The 18,868-nt window shown below is 38.2% G+C and overlaps 1 protein-coding gene across 11 annotated transcripts in view; it reads right to left on the bottom strand.

The window, feature by feature from the left end:
- Nucleotides 1–18,868, bottom strand: part of blnk (B cell linker) — a 161,015-nt gene that overhangs the window by 16,522 nt on the left and 125,625 nt on the right. For all 11 annotated transcript variants that reach the window (XM_052027908.1, XM_052027909.1, XM_052027910.1 and 8 more), the window contains 10 exons: nucleotides 16,181–16,206; nucleotides 14,741–14,763; nucleotides 12,811–12,912; nucleotides 11,557–11,599; nucleotides 9,692–9,734; nucleotides 7,355–7,430; nucleotides 4,799–4,829; nucleotides 3,463–3,499; nucleotides 477–564; nucleotides 301–338 (listed from right to left, as the gene is read on the bottom strand). In XM_052027908.1, coding sequence (XP_051883868.1) covers nucleotides 301–338; nucleotides 477–564; nucleotides 3,463–3,499; nucleotides 4,799–4,829; nucleotides 7,355–7,430; nucleotides 9,692–9,734; nucleotides 11,557–11,599; nucleotides 12,811–12,912; nucleotides 14,741–14,763; nucleotides 16,181–16,206 — 507 coding nt within the window. The remainder of the gene's footprint in view (nucleotides 1–300; nucleotides 339–476; nucleotides 565–3,462; nucleotides 3,500–4,798; nucleotides 4,830–7,354; nucleotides 7,431–9,691; nucleotides 9,735–11,556; nucleotides 11,600–12,810; nucleotides 12,913–14,740; nucleotides 14,764–16,180; nucleotides 16,207–18,868) is intronic.

The following is an 18,868-nucleotide window of genomic DNA, read 5'->3' as shown; positions in this document are numbered from 1 at the left end:
TATTACCTCTTGCTGTTTAACCGTTTCATCACAAGGTGGGTTTCACATTTTTGGTGTTGAGCAGATGGAAAATTCTGGACCACCTTGCAATATCTAGCAGTTAATGGCCTCTGCTTTTGTTTATTATCATATAATCCAAATATATTGTTGATATTTTGATTCCTTATTGCAGTTGATATTCAATTATTTTCCATTTAAATGACCATCAATTTCACAGAGAAATCTTTTCCCTTAAGTACTTTGAGGGTATATTGCGTATAACAACTGTACCATTTCATTAAGGTGTACCGGAAAACTTACTTGGATGGTTTGTAGTTGGTAATCTCAAAACCGGTGGTCTGCAAACAGAAACTGAACGTTAATACCAATGGTCTTTTCAATTGCTGTTAAGAATATGACAAATGAAATCTAATTCTTATTAGTCCTAAGTTATTTTGAAATAATTTTAGAGAAGTAGTAAATAAATAGGCTAATACTTGAGACCACAGCGTGGTACTGGCAAGGCAGGAGTTTCAGCTGCTGGATTTGAGAGTCGAGGTTTTTCAGGAATCCTGGGCTTTTCACCTGAAGGAAAATATCACAGATCTAAATACAATATCACCACTAATGAAAATGGGGGAAAATGTATGATTGGAGAAAAACAATTTGATTTTTATCAATGCAGCATATACTGGATATTATTCACTGGCATATGACCAATCAATGAACATCCTCAGGAAATTAACTGCTTAAGATTTTAAACACATTCAAAACTTAATTACCCTATTACAACATGGCCAAATGTATTCTTAGATGAAGCACTAGACTGTATATTGTGAGCAATTCTACAAATGCTTAATATGATCAATGAATTTATTTTATTAATATTTTGAGAGGAATATTGACTGTTCAATTTATATAGATTAGTCTCTCAATTGTCAGCGCTGCTTAGGGAATTAGATGGGGGCTCAAATGTATATTTTTCTGAAAGGAATTTGGATTAAAAACAAAAAATGCCCAAAGAACTGAGTACAAGAATAACAATGATGATAAAACGTCATGCTTGGTCCACAGACTACATGTTATAGGGAGACCATTATGTGATAGATTTATGGTATCAACATTGATTCACTATAGCTACAAAGAGTTACTGGGTCTATTTAGCTGAAACAGTGAAAACTAGAGAGGGCTTTTAAATATAAGTACATTGATGGGATAACGTGGAGAATGGTGTAGAAATATTTTGGAAGAATAAACAAGGAATGAAGTATACATTCTATGGAAATGCATTGAAGAGTAGGATAAGATTTGAGGTCGAATACTATAGGCTGGATCTTGCTGGCTGTTGCCAGTGGTTATAATCAGAAGGCCAAATCTATTTTGCCACCAGATTCCCCATGGTGTCTGGTGGCAAAGCTGAGTCTTGTTGAGATTTCCCAGCATTACATTCTCTGATCCTACACCAGGTTTAATTGGAATGAATTAGGAAGTGAAGAGGAAGGTGAGTTACTTCTACTTATTTAAGTACATTTATTTTTAACTATTTAATTACTTTAAATTAATAGCTCTTAAATATATTTACTGGGTGTCAGGGTATTTTGGGGGTGCATTGGTACACTGAGATGGGCTCTCTATAAATGGACAAAGTGCATGTGGCAAGATCTAGACCATTTTCCTTGGAAGCAACTATAACGGTAGATGAAGCTCAGTTTTGTTATGTAATAAAGTGTTGATGTGATGGGATGAAGTAAGGTGACAGGAGGCACATGGAAGATAAACACCAACTTTGGTCAGTTGTGTAATGTGACCTGTTTTTCTGTACAACATTTGTGATTTATAATAAAACACAGATTGCAAGAGTGAAACAATATCCTATTTATGGCACGCAGATATGCACACAATTCTTACATCCCCATTTTTGAAAACGTTACTAAGATCGTAGAATATGGAGCATAGATTCGTTAGAGTGATGCTACGATGGGAATTAATGGGGATTTTTATATTATGAAGGGGTATTGAGGAGTAAATAAGACTACATTTTCTGGTTTGGGAATTGGTAGTGAGGGGTTCTTCTACTTAAAAAGAAAGCAAAGAGAGATTAGGACACACTTATTTGGAGTATTGTTGAAATAATGACCAATACAAGAACATAAAATAGGAGCAGGGTAGGCCACTCAGCTCCTCACAAGCCTGCCCCGCAATTCAATATGATCATGGCTGATCGGCCCCAGGCATCATCACTTCTTCTATGGCAGTTCCCTGCAGCCCTCCAAGCTACATCTGTAGACAGAGACACCAGTCAACATTTCAGGTCAGTTACCCTCTCTCTTTAACTGGTTTCTCTTTTCATGGATGCTGCCTGACTGGCTGAGTTCTTGCAACATTTCAATTTTTGCTTCAGATTCCAGGGTCTGCTATTTCATCTGTTGCTTCGCCATTGTCTTCAATTCCCTGATCTTTTAAAAAGTTACCTTCTGTTTTAAATACCCCCGATGATCTAGCCCACCACAATCCTCTGGGGTAGAGAATTCCAGAGGTTCACCAGGGTCTGCGAGAAGTTCCTACACACCTCCAGTTTTAAATGACCACCCCCTAATCCTGTAACGATATCCTCTCCCAGTAGTAGAAACATCTCAATATCTACCTGTTTTGCCCCCAAAGGATCTTTATATGCTTCAATAAGACCATCCCTCACTTTTTGAAACTCCAAAGAAGATAGATCTTTCTAGATTCTTTAGTCACTTATGATAGGACAATCTCATCCCAGAAATTAGCTCAATGAACCTCTTTTGGCCTCCAATGCCAGTATATCCTTATTAAATAGGGGGACCAAAATTACGCACAATACACCAGGTGTGACCACACCAGTACCCTGTACAATTGCAACAGTACTTCCCCATTTCTAAATTCCAACCCCCTTGTAATTATGGCCAATATGCCATTTGCCTTCTTAACCATTTGCTGTACCTGCCAGCTAACCTTTTAGCAATTCATTTACAAGAACATCAAGATCCCTCTGCACTTTGCTTATCTGCAATCCTTCTCCATTTAGATAATAGCCCACCTTTAGATTCCTCTTACCAAAGTGCACAACTTCACACTTTCTGCATTAAACTTCATTCACCAAATTTTCGCCCCCTCACTTAACTTATCTGTATCCTGTTTCAGACTATTTTCTTTAAGGGAAAATAGGAGAAGATTCGAAGTGACAAGGCAGTGGGGTGGGAATAACTTGATTTAGCAAGGTGTTGCCAAAATATTTTCTTGTGCAGTATAACTCTAGGTTTTTGTGACCATTCCTGGACTATGGCCTTTAAGTATTTTAGCACTTGTTCTGTTTTTTTAAGAATGCCTAATCTTAAGGCACATTTTCATATTCAATGAGCAATTCTTCATGCAGTTAGATAAGGTGAAAATCTTTAAAAATTCTCAGATTACCAGGTACAGGAGAAGGCTGCTTTTAAATAGTTACATCAATCCTACCTTCAGTTTGTGAATGCTCCCTTGGTTCTATCATCCTCTGCATCAAATTGAAAAAAGACGAATGTAAAATTAAAAACACGGAGAAAGGAAAGTGAAATGTTAGCAATACTCAAATTACAGAAAGAGTGAAATGTTGTGAAAAATGATGAAATGAATGTTATATACGCAGCTAGCTATTAAACAGGGCTGTGCACCAAAGAGTTAAATCAGCCAACTGCATAGCCCTGTTACTAAGCTTGTAGAAAGAGTGTGATTGGAATCCCCCATGCTCCTATAACCTTAAGATAAATTACCCACAATGTTTCTCCTATCCTTTTTTTGAAATCTAATCAGAAACAGAATTTGTATTGTTGTATGTAACACTAGTTAGTACAGAACATTCAACATCCTCTGCACATTCTCATTTATAAATGGTAACTGCTAATTTTAAGATGACCACTTTGAACTTTGTCCTGTAAATATTACAGAATATTATTTTTTGTGGACATGTCAATCTGTGGAATTAAACTTGATTCTTATCACTATTTTGATAACTCATTACAGCACATTTCTTGCATTACCAGCATAAAAAGGTTTTTTTGTTCTGCCAAGAGTATCTTTTGGAGTTTGGGCCATATTTTGCCTGCACTACCCTGCTGCCCATTGTAACTCCATGGCCAAACCTATTAGTTCAGATACAGAAGGCCATCTGAGTAAAATCCCAGACTCTAGCAGTGAGCATAAGCTGCAGCAGGAACTTCAATGATGCAGTGCAGAAGCCCAAACCCTGAGGCATCCCTGAAAGCTTTGACATTTGGTTGAGCCCTGTCTTAGTTTTGCTGACTTTCAAAACTGTGGGTGTTAGTTACCCCTGAATATCTCACACATTCAGAAACATACAAAAAAATGAAGTAAATTAAAAGCTTGAACTCTTGAGTTTTAAAATGAAATAAAATTAGCTAAAACCAATGAACCAATCCAGTGTAAATACTGAGGAATCTCAGCAAGATTGAGCTCTGCTGTTGGACTCCACTGAACTTTGCATCTTCGTAGATATTGGTATCCACTACTGTTAACTAAGTTCAGGATTTGTGCAGTTGGCTACATCTGTGCACAGGTCCTGGGTTTTCTGGCACTTCAGAACTACAGGCATTTACTAGTATATACTGATCAATCTCCTTGCTGTCCCTGGATCTATCTTGAGTAATTTCTGCTTTAATGTTCCTTATTTCTTGTTAGAAAGTTGTGACACTTGTGAACAAGTTCTATTGCTGGATCAACCACAAACAAGAAATGTTTCTGAAGCTAAAGTAGAAGATCAGAGTATGGCTGCACTAGTCACTTATATTTTTCTCACCGGCTTTGGGAGTGGCTTGTTGGTTGGTTTCCTGTAAAATACAAGGTAAAGTGTTAAACCAATTTCCAGATAATTTCTACATTGAGCCTTATTTTTCAGTTTATTCATTTGTGTAGTATTTTATCCCACATTATTCTGGCTACATCAGCAGTTTGACCTGATAATGTGATTTCAACTGAGAGTAGCATCTCAATGTTTGCAGTAGGGAAAATCCATTAAAGTGACAGAAGCATCACATTGACTGCTTGTAGTTTCCTGCCACGTGTTCTTCTGAATGTGGGGGCATCAGTGCTTGTGGCAGTATTTTAAAATAAGAATTTTTGACATTTAATTATTTTCGGATATGACATGGTACTGTGGATTGCAAAACTGTTCTTGGAAATACATGAGTGAGTATATCATATTCTATCAGGCAGAGAAAACATTTTTGGATTTTCACATGGTCAGGCTGTGTTTGAGACTAAGGAGCTGTTCCATTTATACGTGCGGGATATTGTGAGAGAAGACACGAAGAATAAAGGGACTGCTTTAGTTGGGATGTGCCTGTCCCTGTGGATGCAACCAAACTTAGCATTTTTCTTAATATGACCCTTCTGTATACACTATATTACTCGCTATCAGAATACTTAAATTGTAATCTATTTTCTAAGCATGGTGCTGGTTCTAATGGCTACCCATCTCCACCTTTTGAGTTAGTAAATAATTCACAATAGTGCTCAGTTTAAATAGAGGTAAAATAAGAGTAGTCTATAAAGCTTAAGCCATCAATATTCTTTGCGTGATTCATTTGTATTTATCAACAACCTCTTGCATTTCACAATGTATTTGCACTTGACATAACCTGAACCATCATTGCCTAATATTCTTTGTTAATCAAGCTTTAACATAATGATTCGCTTTAACATAATGATTCACTTTATCTAATGACATTTATTGGAGTATAGATCTAATTAAGTTTGCAGTACATTATGCATTTGCCCATGTGTGTTGGCACAGCCAAACTGATTGCCCAGTTTCCTATAGTTCAGTATTTTCATCTGCTTTAAGTACTAAGCCATTTTACTTTCTCATTGTTGGAATAGTCTCTGTTTCAACCACACTGCTATAATGTGGTTCATGTTCCAATAATCATCTGCACAAAAAAATTATTCCTAATCTTGTGGCAATTTTGAGTTGATAAATTGTTATGGGTTTCGGAAGAAATGCACTTCAAAATCCCTCAATGTTAAGTTCTCCTATTAACCTTTCCTTTGTTAGTGAAAGTAGTTCCAATTGTTACAAGTTTATTCATAATCATGGGATCTCATCCCTTGCAAGTTCTCATGAACCTGCATTCTCATTGGCTTTAATCCTCTTTCCATAATAGGATTTTGAAAACTGCTCCTTTGCTTTCACGTGTTCTCTCTTGAATAGGTTGCTATCATATTGTGTGATCATATACCAGTTTAACGTAATGAATATAACCACATCCATCAGAGGCCTAGGCTATCAAAGAATGCTGATGGGTCATCAGGAAATGCTCGCTTCTTTGAGCCCTTTTGCCAGCAAGGTTAACTACAATGGTTCAAAGCACAATTGAGTTTGGCTCTACGTTATGTCAGGGCTTTGCACAATGCATGGACAGCATTCTGTCAAACATGAAAGAAGTAATCAGCTCCACGAACACTCAGCATGATGGATCCCATCGTCAGCTTCCCTGGAGCCAATTTCAGTTGGCTCCCATTTTAGCCCTGGAGGCCACTACTGATTATGTCTTCCAAGGCATCAATCACTTCTCCAACTACCCTCATTTATCCATCAACCAAGTTACTTCATCAATAGCTTATCCATAGAGAAACCTCACCCTATCAGGTATATTCACTTTGTCCTATTCATCTCTCCCCCACCTTTCTGCAACTTAAAACTAATTTGTTTTCTCTCTTTTCTAGTTCTGATGAAGGATTTTTGATCTTTAATATTAACTGTCTCCCTTTCTACCGAGGCTGCCTGACTGCTAAGTATTTTTCTGCTTTTGTTTCAAAATTCCAACATTTACAGATTTTCATAGTTTCAACAATTTTAAAATATGTTGCCTAATTTTATAAGTACATCTTAATTCATTTGCAGTTCTGTGTACTTCCTTGGGATTTGAAATTTGGCCCAATTTAATTAAATTAACAGTTTTGATGTAAAAGAGATTAAAAAAAAACAAAAATGCTGGAAATATTTGGCAGAGCAGGCAGCATCTATGGAGAAAGAAACTGTTGAACTTTCAGGTCAGTGACCTTTCATAAGAACTCTTCATAGCATTTTCTGTTTTAATTCTACAATTTCACCTTTTACACGGTGGAAGTCCAAGATCCCTAGGGCAGATACAACCAAGGTTGAAGTACAAAACATGTGCGGAAATGGTATTTAGGTCAATGGCCATACATCAGAATTAGACCCTCTAGTAACTCCAGTGTTTTTGTTCTTGGTTCAGATTTTCCAGCATCCACAGCACTTTGCTTTTGTATGACAGTAAGAGAACTATTTTATCTGGGGATTTAAAATGATACTCAAATGCTGTTAACTTACAGTTCCCTTTGTGGCGGTATTGGAACTTCTGGTACTCTAGCTGTCCAGGAATCCTCTGTACTACCAGTGGAATCACCTAGATGGTTAAAGCAGGGAAGAAAAAAAACAATTGTAATATCTAAAAAGTATTCCTTATAAAGTAGTCCAAATGATTTAGTAGTTGAAAGTTTCTCAGTGTGCTTTGTTGTATAATGTTTTTAAGGCTAAAATGGGATCAGTAAAGTCTGAATCTCTTCATTTTTTCCGAATGTATACTTGCTCATGAATACTCTGATCTCAAAGTTATCTGCACAATTCTTGAATATATTGCTTGCTCAATATTAGCAGGTTGTGAATAACATTAAACAAAACATTAAAAAAAACAGCTGTACCAAAGTGCTACTACCTACCTGCTTTGCAGCCAACCATCATGTTATCAGGATGCCAGTCACATTCTTCACTATATGGGGAAATAGTTAATCCTACCACAATGTAGCTGCAAACATTTCTTCTACTCTAATTATTCTTAAGGACAGACTTTTAACTCCAGCCCGGTTGCATGAGGACAACGAGTCACATTGTTTTTTTTTAAAACAATAGTGCTTCTAGCTCTCCCCACAGTGAACCACCTGCTCTAGGCTGATGAAAAGAGGCAAATGACTGATTCCAGCAAAGTCAAAATGGCAGTTCTCAGAGCCATGCAGCAGCATGAGAAAATAAACTCATACTGAAATTTATTGACTGCAAATGGAAGCAACATTGGAATATGGAAATTTACTTGAAAGCTGAACTGTGCCATAGTTATCTGTTTGAGGAAGTCTAACTCAAAGCTGATGAGCCTGACCATTTCCAACAGCAGTAGAATACCCTAATGCCAGCATACCTGGTATTTGCAACACGATAAGTCTGATGAGTAAACCACTCTCAGGTCAGTTCAGTAATTTACACAGATTGTACCTGGTTGGAAATTCCACAAACCTCTCTGGGTTAAGTACATTATTAAAGTTCTGACCAGATTAATATTTTATATATGTTCTAGGCTAAAGCATAGAGTAAATTTAATCTAAAGCTATTATTGCCACAAGAATTTTTCATAATGCAATATCTTCTTTAAGAAGTCTAATAGTAGGAAGTATTTGCATTATAAATCACTTTTAAATAGGTTTCTTTGCAAGTTCATTATGTCAGAAAGGTTAAAATGCACACATAAAATTAGGTTTAAAATAAGTAGGCACACGAAGAGACATTTAGTGAAAGTACTCCTTTTCAGATAACTTATTCAAAATTCGTTTACTTCCACCCAAACAATACAATTATTACTACTAAAACTACTATTACTGAGTAAAAGAACCTTTGAAGGATGGTTCACAAATGAGTAAAAAGAACTGTGCACCCATGAAAATAGACAGTTTGGAGAAAAAGACTAAATTTGTTCTTGTTTCCAAAACATTTCAGCATCCCTTTTTGCCAGAATTCCTTTTTCTCTCTCCCCACCTGTTTTTAAAATGAGGTGAAAGTGTGGTAGCAATAGAAATGAGCCCATGACTTCTCTTTATCGAAAAACAAGCCATAAAAGAATACATGGGTCTCATTTACCTACCTTATAGTCATCTTTGCATTATACTTAAACACGTCACTACAAAATATTAATGCCATAAACCACCCTATGTATCTTGTTAAATATACAAAACAATTATAGAAATTACAGCATTGGCCACACTCCTCCCATAACTATACTTACCCTTCTGTTTGCTTATCCAGGACATCTAGTTTAACTAATATTTATACTTAACTGCCAACTGTTCAGTAAGAAACCAAGGAATGAGAAAGATTCTATGATTTTACGGGTCCCCTCATCTATTTCATTCACATGAAAAGTTGTGTTAGTACCTTGGAAAACTGGGAATAATTAATGGTACTGTTGACCAGCTTCACTCCCACGAGTTGGGCCAAAGGGCCTGTTTCCATGCTGTAAGACTATGACTTTTCCATTACCAACTTAAAACTGTTCACACATAACCTCTTCCTCATTCATCTTTAGCTGTACATTCAACTTATGATCATTTTAACCACTGTTTTTCTTTGTAGTTTTTGATTCATTTTTATTTTAAGTTGGTTTATTTCCCTGTCTGCTCTGAGTTGGTGCATCTTTTCTACTTGCAATTGCCACCAAGATGCTACCTACTGGATATCATCATGAAATATGATAGAGTAGGCCTCATTTTAAGCAACTTGTACATAGAAATAAGGTCCAGCATTGTCTTCCAGACATACATTTCAGAGATACGAAGACATTAACACTGAGATAATCAGACTATATTTAAAGTGAATTATTAACAAAATAAAATGACTACTAACTTATTTCAGGGTCACAAACTTCATACTCATCTTCATTGTCATCCTGTAAAAATATAAGACAGCCAGTTCATTTTAATTATGTTCCAGATATTTTAATGTAAATTAAATGGTTATGCTGTTATTGAAATATTGCTAATTGTTTTTAGCATGTAAAGATCAAATAAAAAATTGAATATTCTCAGTGCAGTCATTTCTTAATCGACATTTGCACGTAATGAAAATGATGCAGATCATCTCAGAAGGCAGTATGGTAGACATGGTTTACACCGACTTCAGTAAGGGTCTTGACAAGGTTCAGAAGGGGTTAAGGCACAAGAATCCAAGGCGTGTTGGCAAACTGGCTCCAAAACTGGCTGGGTGATGGGGGGCAGAGGGTAGTGGATGGGTGTTTTTCTGACTGGAAATCTATAATGAGTGATGTACCACAAGGATCAGTATCGGGACCTTGTTTGTAATAATATTGTCTATGTATTGGATGAAAATATAGGTGGTTTGATTCGTAAGTCTGCAGACAATATAAAAATTGGTGGAATCATAAATAGCGAGGAAGGTTGTCTAAGGATACAGCGGGACATAGATCTGCTGATAAGTTGGGTAGCATGGTGGGGAGATGGAATTTAATCCAGACAAGTGTGGTGCACTTGGGTGGTCAGATTCTAGTAGGACATATAAAGTAAATAGCAGGGACCTTAGGAGCGTTGACGTACAGAGGGACCTTGGGGTGCAAGTCCATAGCTCACTGAATGTGGCTACACAGGTTGATAGGGTAGTGAATAGGTAATTGACATGCTTACCTTCATAGGCTGGGGCATTGAGTTTAAGAGTTGGGATGTCACGTTGCAGCTGTACAACATGAATAGACCACATTTTGAGTACTGTGCACAGTTCTAGTTCCCACACTGCAGGAACGAAGTGTAACAATAGAGAGAGCGCAGAAGAAATTCATCAGGATGTTGCCTGGAGTGGAGGGCTGTGGTTATAAGGGGAGGTTAGAGAGGCTGGGTTTATTCTCACTGGAATGTAGAAGGCTAAGATGGGACCTTACAGAGGTTTATAAAATTATGTGGAATATAAACAGTCAGAATCTTTTTTGCAGAGCAAGGGATTCTGGAACCAGAGGACAGAGGTTTAAGGCGACGGTGGAGAAATTTAAAGGAGATCTGAAGGGTAGGTTTTTCCACACAGAAGGTGATGGTTATCTGGAATGAGCTGCCCTCTTCATGTTACTACCATCAGGGAGGAGGTACAGGAACTTGAAGACCCACACTCAATGTTCAGGAGCAGCTTCTTCCCCTCCGCCATCAGATTTCTGAACGGTCCATGACCGTTATTAATAACCTCGTTATTTCTCTTTTGCACTATTTACTTATTTTTGTAACTCACAGTGATTGTTATGTCTTTGTCTTGCACCGTACTGCTGCCGCAAAACAACAAATTTCATGACGTACATCAGTGATAATAAACCTGATTCTGATTCAGAGGAGGTGGCAGTGGCAAATACAACTACAATGTTGAAAAGACACTTGGACAGGTACTTGGATAGCAAAGGAGTAGAGGGATATGGGCTTAGTGCAGTCAAAGGGGATCAGTGTAGATTGGCATCATGGTTGGCATGGATGACATGGGCCAAAGGAGCCCATTTCCGTGCTGCACTATTCTATGATTCTAATTAAGTCTTTCTATTGATCTGCATCCAAGATCAAGAATGAGATGTTGTGTTCTGTGTGATAACACTATTGTGGAACACTATGGCTCCATCTTCCACTTTAGTATAGGTGTTTACTCTCATGGATTATTCTGTTTCCGTTTTAAAGCTGCTCCAGAAAGAAGAAGAAAAAAATCCTTGGTTAAACATTGAAACTTACAGACTTCAAAGTAGGTAGTTTTCTGTTCAGTGGTGATTCTTTTCTGGAAAAGAACACAAATGATGAGGAACACGTCAAAGCTGCAATGTGAAAGCTTTGACAACCTACAATCAATGTTTAAGGTGACAATAGGATGGGATTGATGCTCATGGGATTACTGTTAGATACGTGTGACACACAAAGGCGTCTTCAGTTGGAAGAAAGATACAGTAAGATAAAGCGGTTATCAGGGGTAATATAGTTATCTGCTTTGGCTCAAGTTTTACGACTTTTTGTGATTTTTCAGGACTAATCCTGATGCTGGGAATGGAATGGTCTTTCACAGTTGATATCCAGTCTTGCAGATCAAACAATGAATTATACTCCTTTTATAGAGACCATATATTTGCCACAATTCCAACATAGAAATATCATTCCTTTTGGACAAATATAATATTACCTTATTATCAATTCCTGTGAAAATAGAAATTGCTATTGCTGAATATAAAATTCCTTTGTGCATGGATTTAAAATGGTTTAATGTTTACAGCAGCAGGGTTTTCTTCTGAATGAGACTGTTATTTGATACCTTTGAGGAAAAATTAACAACATTTCTGTATTTTTGACTCATGCCTCAGTTAGGTGGATTGAAAACACCCCATTGATCGTAAGGTTCAGTGTCTATGGAGAAAGTGCAAGTCCGTCAATAATTTTAAAAAATATATACTGTAAACCTTTTATAGCTGATTTTTTTTCATAAAAAGAAACAAACCATTCATTTCTTTCAACTCATTTAATCAAGATTTGGAGGCCAATTAACGGTTAACTTTCAAGTAAACCATTTCATCATGAAATTCTGGAGTTATTGTTCCAGGGCTAGGAAAAGCAAAAGAGGATTACCTAAGGGATTTGTCATCTAACACTCTACTGTAGTATGATGCAATTGCATCTGGCTGTGAACATCCTAAATTTCACTGTGCTAAGCATCCCCCCCCCATGCCACTATTAAGGTTGGTACACAACTGGAAACCTTGCTCCCACCTCCACCATTCCCACATCTCTCTGGCAATTTGTTAAATTCAGTTGTAGGCCATCTAATTTATTTCTACAGGACTGAATGTCTTTGGTGTTTCCTGTGGTAATTTCCTGTCCACACGTTGGCCTATGATTCATTTGTTCCTTAAAGTACCACGCTATTGTTAACTGATGCATTGCTGGTTCCCACATAAGACATCTGGATATTTATACAAGCAAAGTATTAACAAAAAAAGGTACCTGAGTACTTCCGGTGTACTGGCCAATTTGGGGAAAGAGCGAGGAGGTAATACCGGACTTCCAGTTCCTGTAGATCCGGGTTTAGGAAGTTGTGGCTTGGGTCTTCATACAGAAATAAAAAATTTATCTAATTAGAATCTTATGATAAACCATGAGTGAAAAGAATCTTGTAAAGCTGTTGACAAAGTGTGTGACTCCAACTCACTTTCATTGGGGTCAGCACTACTTAGGAAATGGGGTACTTAGACTGGTTAGATTTCCAGGGATTTTTGGGGCTTTCCCAAAGAGATGACAAGCACATGCAACATGTCCTCCAGAAGAGAGTGGACATTTCCAACATTCCTGCCTCATTTTTCTGCAGTTTAGAAAGTAAGGTGACCCTTTTAGAGAAACACTTAGAAAAAGTGCAAGATAAGCACCTCTCCCCCACTACTGATCAGTGGACTGGGAAGTGGCATGCAAGAACTACATGCAGTCACTTTGCCATTTGTCTACACTGGCTGAGAGAACAACCTTTGGAAAGGGCCAACATCCCCACCATTGCTATTGTTTTGGGTCTCTCCTCACTTCTCCAACACAAGATTCTAGGCGAGGTGCATCTTTGTTATAATCAGCATTCTAATAATTCTTCCACTGTAAACTAACGGAGCATCAAAGACTGATGCTGGCCATCCTCTTCCCTGCAATATTCTGGCAAGGTATTCTATATTTTGACCAGTTTGAAATTGCATGAATGTCTACCAAATGCATTTTTTGGAACAATGAAACCTCTCTTTTCCAAGATATAGAGGATATTAAACCAAAAACAGCCGGTAAGATAACGGCTACAGTAAAAATTTGCATCTAAGATCAAAAGGGTCAATATAAAATGTTAGTGACAGTGGATGAAAAATTTTTGAAGTGGTCACTTGGGGGCGCTCTTATACAATGTAGCAAGAAGAAAGCAACAACATTAACAGACTGATGTTGTCAATTTTTTTATATATAATTTGGGAGAGACCCAAAGCATGTGGAATACAACTGGATGAAAAAAAATGACTGCAATCTCACTACAAACATATTTATTACCATGCAGTTCATTTGAAACTTAATAGATGTCGGATTCACTTTAAAAAGTTAAAGTTAGTAAGATTTCTCCCAATAAATTTATGATATAGTTTGCTGCAATAACTAAATATCTGGTTGTGAGTTGGCTTATCTTATAATGGAACCAGTCTAACCAGTAGAAGATAATCTTTAACTATGTCTTTAGTAATCACGTGATTATAAAAGTGCTGGCTAATTCATCTCCGTTAATGACAGGGAGAGTCACTCCTCCAATTCATTCTGCAGATACAATATTTGTATATTTTACATACAAATATTAAGATTGAACAGAAATAGATATTAAAAGTGAAATCTGAACATTAATTTTAATAATACCCCTGAAATTCTGGAGGTCTTTCCGATGCATTCCCAGGATAAAACTACTGGCTCCCAGCTTCTGCTTCAAGTTTGTTGGGGAGTAGTATTAGTGGCAAAAGCTCCAAAAGCCCCAAACATCGTTCCATCTACGACTGAGGATGTGGCCAGTCTGTACTGGATTTGATCCCAGCCCAGGCTTCCCTGGCCAGTTCAAACTCTGGCAGTAACAACACCGGTAGCCCCAGTGTGATAGGATCTTGGGGCATCAGAATCAGAATCAGGTTTACTATCGCTGACATATGTTGTGAAATTTGTTGTTTTGTGACAGAAGTACAGTGCAAGACGTAAAAATTACAAAAATAAATAAATAATGCAAAATAGGCATTGCTGGGAACCTGAAGAAAAGTTTCTATATTGTGGATGAATTGATCGCCTTGCAAATTGCCCACTTGTGTCCAGTAAAAACAAAGCACTGGTTAGAAGTTAAATATGTCAAACTCCAGATTTCCTTTTAATTGTGACATACCTGAACATTGGTGGTGAAGGTTCCTAAGGAGAAAAGAACAAATTCATTTTCAAACCAGGTGAGGGAAGTGATTGGAGAAGTACTTCATTGGCACGCATGCTTATTTTACAAAATACAGGAAGTTGTAGTTACAATTATTGTGTAATATGAACCGATAGATTGATTACGGAGAAAAATAAAAAGCCACAGGTGCTTAAAATTTGAAATAAAACAGGAAATTCTGGACATATTCAGTAGGTTAGGCAACATACTGTATGTGGATAGAAAAAACAGAACTAATGTTTCAGATCAAGAAATAAACTGCCGGAAGAACTCAGCAGGTTGAGCAACATCTATGGAGGCAAAGGGATGGTTGACATTTTGGGTCGAGACCCTGCATATGGACTGAGAGTGGAGTGGGAAGATGGCCTGTATATAGAAGCGAGAGGGAGGGGTGTTTACTGGCTATCTCACCTCTACACTCTCAGTCCTGAGGCAGGATCTTGACCTGAAACATCAACTATCCCTTTCTCCCCTCAGGACCTGCTGAGTTCCTCTAGCAGTTTCTTTATTGCTCTAGATTGCAGTATCTGCAGTATTTGCAGTCTCTTGTGTCTCTCTTCTCCATCTCTCTGATGTTTCAGGTCAATGATCTTTCATCAGACCTATTGAGTGCTTCACTAACTATTCTGTAGGCACACACCATTCACGACACATTATGCTGCCTGTTGCAGAGATACCCAACCTGAGGACACACTAGCACTGGCCTCTTGGCTGATGGGCCAATCAATTCCTGGTACACCTGCCGTAGGCTGTCCAGTGGTACCTGCCTTCTCAGGGAACAGGGTGGCAGAGTTGGTTCGATACATCTGTGACCTTGCAGAATCTGCCTGATTCAGGAGTGGAGAACAACAGCCAACTGTGGCTGCAAATTAGCTGCCCCTCTTTGTCATTGTGCTGCCATGCTGGCCTGGGTGGATGATACCATGTGGAAGCACATAGAGAATCCCTCCTGGGTAGCAAGCACAATGTTTGGGTGGTGGGTTGCCTGAACACTCACCTTTGTGCTAAGGGTTCCCTTTAACTGCCTCTGAAATGTTCCCTCTCCTTGCTACACTCCCCTTTTAAACTTCACATGTGGTTTTGCTGGTCCACAAATAAACCCATCCTGAGTCCTGATGCAGGGTTTTGACCCGAAACGTCGACAATTCCTTTCCTCCCACAGATGCTGCTTGACCCACTGAGTTCCTCCAGCAGATAGTTTGTGGCTCCATATTCCAGCATCTGCATTCTCTTGTGTCTCCACAAATAAACTTAATTGATTCAGATTATTCTTTCCAGGTGGAAATAAGGTAAATCATGTCAGAAGCAGAGTTTCAGGAGTTTGCATTTGCCTGACATGTTAAGGTAACATTTGTACAAGTTTCTGAAGTCATTCAAACCAGTTTATCAAAAGCTTACCGTTTCATCTGGAACTTCATACACATCTATGAGAGGAGGACACGTATTAAAAATAAAATAAACAGCAAATAACATTAAGATGTTTCCCTAAATTAAAATATTTCAAGTTTGTTTATTGGCACATTGGTTTTTGCATATATGAGTCAAGTTCCCCAATTCAAATTCCAGTTTGCAATAACCCACAATGACCAAGCTAAACAATACCTTTTTTTAAAAAAAATGGTAGATGTTTTGGGCACATCATTATTCTGTGATTACGAAAAGAAATATAAAATGCAGGAAGTTATTTCTGAGCCATGATTTGTTCTCAAATGTTTGCCTGAAGAGTATGGGGGGGGGGGGTGTAGGTAGTGGGAAGGAGACCTACCTTACACATAGGGAGGGCGTTCATTGACATGGAATTGATGTTCCCTGGGTTCAGAGGTGCCAAGGAGACTTCAGGGTCTCTTTGCCAGGATTTGCCTAACTTCTCCAATGTACAGCAATCGTTCTGAGGTGCTGGCCTGGTTTAAAGGTCTTACTGAGTTGGGATATTGATAAGAATTCTTAGTTTTTGTCTCTATTGTCCATGTCTTGAAGGAATGTGGTGCTGCTATGGGATCCACAGATCTGAAGTTCAGTGGGTACCTGGGGTGGAGAAGATGGGCTAGGACAAAGACTTTCAGATGGGTAAGGAAATTCCTTTGTTCCCAGACAGCCAGATTTAAAAAGACTTTCACACTTCTGTTCTACAACAGCAACTAGCAGATGCTATGGGTGGCCTTGGCTGTAAGTTTATTGGATCTGATGTTGCATTTATACTTCCAGCCACCAGGGGGAGGAACTGCACCATGAGTTCATCTATTACTGCAAAATAACCTGGGCATGAAAATGGTGGGATTCTAACCATTCAAGGTAGCACGCCTAAAATGTAGAGTACCTATCAGGTCTCAGTAAAAAAAATGTGAATGGCTATCTTTGTATGCTTTTCCATACAACAGTTCCAAGATTTGCTTCACTCAAATTATTGTAAATCATAACAGAATAACTACTGAAGGAGTATTTTGATTTTAACTTTGGCACAGTGCTTCTTTTGTACTAACTGACATTTCTAGGTGGCACTAGTGAAGCAGTTATGCTGAAGACTAATTATTCAGGATGTAATTGAATGTTCAGTGAAGATTCTCTTAATAAGCCACCACCATTAGGAATCAAGTTGTCTGGAATTAAGTTACGGAATTAATTGTTGGCGTGACATTGTACTCTCAGTTATAAGGAAAACGATGTAAGGTATCATCGACAGTGATATCAAGCTGCATTTACTCTTCAATAATGTGCTCACAGATGCCCAGTTTGAGTTTTGCCAGGACTACTCAGCTTCAGATATCATCACAACCTTGGTCCAACAATGGACCAAAGAGCTAAATTTCGGAGGAGAGGTAGAAATGCCTGCCCTTGACATCAGGACAGCATTTGACTGAATGCGGCAGCAAGTAGCCCGGAGACTGGATTCACACCTTGTATAAAGGACGATGGTTGCAGTTGTTTGAGGAGATTCAGCTCAGCACCAGGATATCATGGCAGAAGTGTTCCTTAGAGCTGTGTTCTAGGACCAACCATGCCCAGCTGCTTCATCAATAACCTTTATTCCATCATAAGATCAGAAGTGGGGTTGTTTGCTGATGAATGCACAATATTCAATTCTATTGACAACTGCTCAGCAAAAAGAACAGTCAATGTGTATATGCAGCAGGGCCTAGACCACATGTGGGAATACACTAGTAAGTAGCAATTAGTACTCATTGTCCATGGTGCAGATAACCACATATCATTGATATTCAATGACATTACTATCGCTGAGACCCCCATCATCAAACAACCTACAAGTCAATGTTGACCAGAAATTGAACTTGACCAACTACAAGAACATGGCAGAGATTGGACATCCTTTGGTGAGTGATTCACCTCCTAACATTCTAAAACCTTTCCACCATCTGCAAGGCACAAGTCAGGAGACTGACAGAATACTCTCCACTTTCCAGTATCAGGTCAGATCCAACAACGCCCAAGAATTTCTACACTATCTGCGATAAGGCAGCCCAATTGAATTATTGTACCTATTCACCTCCAATCATTGCATCCACTACTGACACACTTTGGCTGCAGTGTGTACAGTCCATGAAAGGTTATTTGCTGTGGCTGCTCCAGTACAGGTCCCAAACCCACAACCTCTCCAGAGAAGGCCAAGGACAGCAGGTACATGGGAACGCCGGAACTCTCACAGTCCAAGCCAAACACCATTTCAATTTCAAACATTTGTCTGTCACTTCATTGACACTCGGTCCAAAAGAATAATTAAAATATCCATTCCTTTTTTTGTATCATGTATTGGTGCCTACACATCACAGAACAATTTAGTAATACAAAATACCAGCAGATAGCTGGTAGTTAAAGAGCAGTTATTCAATTCATTTAGAATCCAATTTTTGAATGTTAGCTAAATGCTGATATTGAATTACATCCTTAAACTTCTTCTCAGCTAATAATTTTAATATATTTCTCTCTCTAGTAGTCTGTAACCAGTGGTGTTCCGCAAGGATCAGTGCTGGTACTTCTGTTGTTTATGATACATAGAAATGATCTGGATAAAAATGTAGGTGATCTGACTAGCAGATGACATGAGAATTGGTGGAGTTGTAGCAAGTGAAG

This window comes from Pristis pectinata, chromosome 12 (assembly GCF_009764475.1).
Source record: "Pristis pectinata isolate sPriPec2 chromosome 12, sPriPec2.1.pri, whole genome shotgun sequence".
Lineage (NCBI taxonomy): Eukaryota > Metazoa > Chordata > Chondrichthyes > Rhinopristiformes > Pristidae > Pristis > Pristis pectinata.
Note: the sequence above shows the minus strand (reverse complement) of the source record. Positions and strands in the feature narration are given on the sequence as shown.